The 2,869-nt window shown below is 48.3% G+C and overlaps 1 protein-coding gene across 1 annotated transcript; it reads right to left on the reverse strand.

The window, feature by feature from the left end:
- Nucleotides 1-442: 442 nt before the first annotated feature.
- Pou3f4 (POU class 3 homeobox 4) lies at nt 443-1,849 on the reverse strand. The gene has a single exon (XM_008822611.2). The coding sequence runs from the start codon at nt 1,778-1,780 to the stop codon at nt 695-697; it is 1,086 nt and encodes a 361-aa protein (XP_008820833.1). The 5' UTR covers nt 1,781-1,849; the 3' UTR covers nt 443-694.
- Nucleotides 1,850-2,869: the final 1,020 nt, after the last annotated feature.

Here is a 2,869-nt window from a genome sequence, read left to right on the forward strand (position 1 = left end):
CCACCCTCCCCTCCCCTTTTTAAGCAATTAAAGTAACATCAGCTCAATGAAGGAATAATAATAATAATAGCAATAATAATGTGAAGTGGTCGATTAGATACAAATTATCTCACAAATATTGTGTACAGCTTGTAGTAAAACACCGCAGACATTTAGAAACGCTATAGAAGTTTTAAAAAATGCAAAACTAGTCTATTGTAAAACAGATTTCACCTGAAATACAGCTGCTATAACCAAGGCGCTGAAAGGTTATTCATAGGCACACATCTGTCTTCCCACCCTCTCCCACCCCCACCCCCTGTTACCCCACTCCTTGCCCTTCTCAGAGAGGAGCAACCAAACAAATCTTACTCAGAGTAAACAATATGTATTGATCAGCAGAAAAGGTTGGAGGGGAATTGACCTGGAGTCAGGGAATATGAGGTCCCCACCTGGGCTGCTTAATTGTGTATCAGAGTTGAGAAGTCTGAATGTGTGTGCGTGCGTGTGTGTTTTCTTTCTTAATATAAGTTAGAAACCCCTTTGAAAGAAAGACGAGAGAAAGAAAGAAGGAAAGAAAAAAGAAAGAAAAAAAGAAGAGGAAAGCTCGAGGGGTAGCATAATAAAGAACCAAAAGATGAAAGGAAGGAAGGGAGTGAGAATGATATCCTCCGCACTGCTCCCAGTGCAGCGGCCACCTTCTTGCTTCCACCAGTCAGAGATCGTGGCACGACGTGTCTGTTTTCACCGTGTGGGAATAAACCTCATGTGGCTGCTGATCCCCTGGCGGAGTCATTCTTTTCTCTTTTTGTCTTCGATTACAGAACCAGACACGCACCACTTCTTTCTCCAACTGGAGGCTGTCTGCCAGCGAGGAGATCTCCTGCGCTGCAGGCTTGGGACACTTGAGGAAATGCGTTTCCAGTACGCCCTTGACACTCACCTCAATGGAGGTTCGCTTCTTGCGCTTGCGGCCCTGAGCCGCGATCTTGTCAATGCTGGTCGGACTTCCTGTGGACGAATCAGCCTCCTCCAGCCACTTGTTCAGCAGGGGCTTCAGCTTGCACATGTTCTTGAAGCTCAGTTGCAAGGCCTCGAACCTGCAGATGGTGGTCTGCGAGAACACGTTGCCGTATAGTGTGCCCAGTGCCAGCCCCACGTCGGCCTGCGTGAAACCCAACTTGATTCTTCTTTGTTTGAATTGTTTGGCGAACTGTTCCAACTCATCAGAGGTTGGCGTCTCCTCATCCGAGTGGTCCTGGCAGTGGTGTGCGCCCAGCTCACCGTGGTCGGGAGGCTCCCGGAGCACTGGATGCAGGCTCTGTGTAGAGGCAGCAGTCGGCGGTGGAGTGAGTCCCCCGTGCTCCAGCATACCGCTCACGGTGAAGCCTGGCTGAGAGTACACGTTGAGGGGTTGGCCACTTGACGTGATGGACGGGTTTGGAGCCGGGCTCGCCCCCCAGGCGTTCGGGTGGTTAGTGTGCGGCGAGTGATGGGCTACGTGTGGCGAGCGGTGATGGATGATCGCGCCCAGTTGCAGATCTTCACGTCCCGGCTTCACGTCCTGCTGGTCCAGGGGGCTGGTGGCCAGTGTGGAGGACCATGGGCCCCCGTCGCTGAGACTGGTCACCCAGTGATGCCCAAGGGGATGCCCATTGCTGGGAACTCCCTGCAAGTAGTCACTTTGGAGAAGTTTCTGAGGATTGCGGAAAGGACTTCCCTGCTGCATGCTTGCAGAGTCCGCATGGACGAGGGAGCTGGAACTGAGAATGCTGTAAGGATTCGATGCAGCTGTGGCCATGGTCGGTGAGGATCCTCTACTAGTTATAATGTGGCAAAGGGAGCAGCTTCAGCCTTTGACATCTACAGTGCGGGGGGAATCGAAGCAGCTAGTGCGGGTTACCGGCACCCGCAGAGGCCAATCATGGTGCGACTTGGACTGGCCAGGCGTGAACACAGCCAATGGTGGCGCGGGAGGCCGAGCTCACTTTCCAAATTAGGCTGGCGAAGCTCTGGAGTTTCAGTGAGACCCAAGCAGGAAGTGAATCAATCTTTAGGCTCCATTGGCTGCCTAGCTCTGAGTGGCAGCGGCTCTTTTAGTTAACCCTTTCCCCCCCTCCCTGAGATGACATGGGTGTTTGTGGTGGAGGATATATTTGTGTGGTGGGGTCGCGGTGAGGTGTCTAACTAGAGTTTCAGATCTCCTTTTGGTTTATTTAAATTAACGTGAAGAGAGGAAAAAAGAAAAGAAAACAAGTTAAATCTCATTCGGATCTTATTGCATAAAGATGTCTCAGGTTTATTTAAGAGTCTGGGTTAGTGAGTGGCAGGGACTGGAAAACAAAACGCCTCTATAAACTCTGAGCAAAGTAATTAATGTCTAAGGCAGGAAGGAATCTAAATGAATGAATTCATGATCCATTAAAAGCTATTTCAAGTTATTTTAGTTATTTCATTTTGTCATTTATAAAAAACTCCATGGAATGGTTTGAAAAACTCTACGAAGGAGATTCCTAGTTTCTTCTGAAATTTTTGATTTAGAATTGAAATATTTTTTAAAAGCAAATCTTAATGGATCTTTGTAAAATTCAGTTATTTTGAAGTTTGCTTGTCAATTGGTAACCTTGCATTATCCTGGCTCCCCTGTTGGCTCTCAACAGCTGTCCCACAGCAATACAGAGGAGCAGCTTGTGTGAAGCTTGCTTAGCACTCACCCTACAAGTGCAGCAAACCCACTAGCAATAGGTACCCACAAAAGCATTTATGACGCTGTGTTCTCCTCTTGAAAAACTGATCTAAACATAGACACCCTGCTCCATCGTCAGCAATGTGAAGGAAATGTTGAGAAATGTGCTTCCTACTGTTACTGTTCTTGGAGAATTTAGAGACA

This window comes from Nannospalax galili, unplaced genomic scaffold, assembly GCF_000622305.1.
Source record: "Nannospalax galili isolate Female #2095 unplaced genomic scaffold, S.galili_v1.0 scaffold10, whole genome shotgun sequence".
In the NCBI taxonomy this organism is placed as follows: domain Eukaryota; kingdom Metazoa; phylum Chordata; class Mammalia; order Rodentia; family Spalacidae; genus Nannospalax; species Nannospalax galili.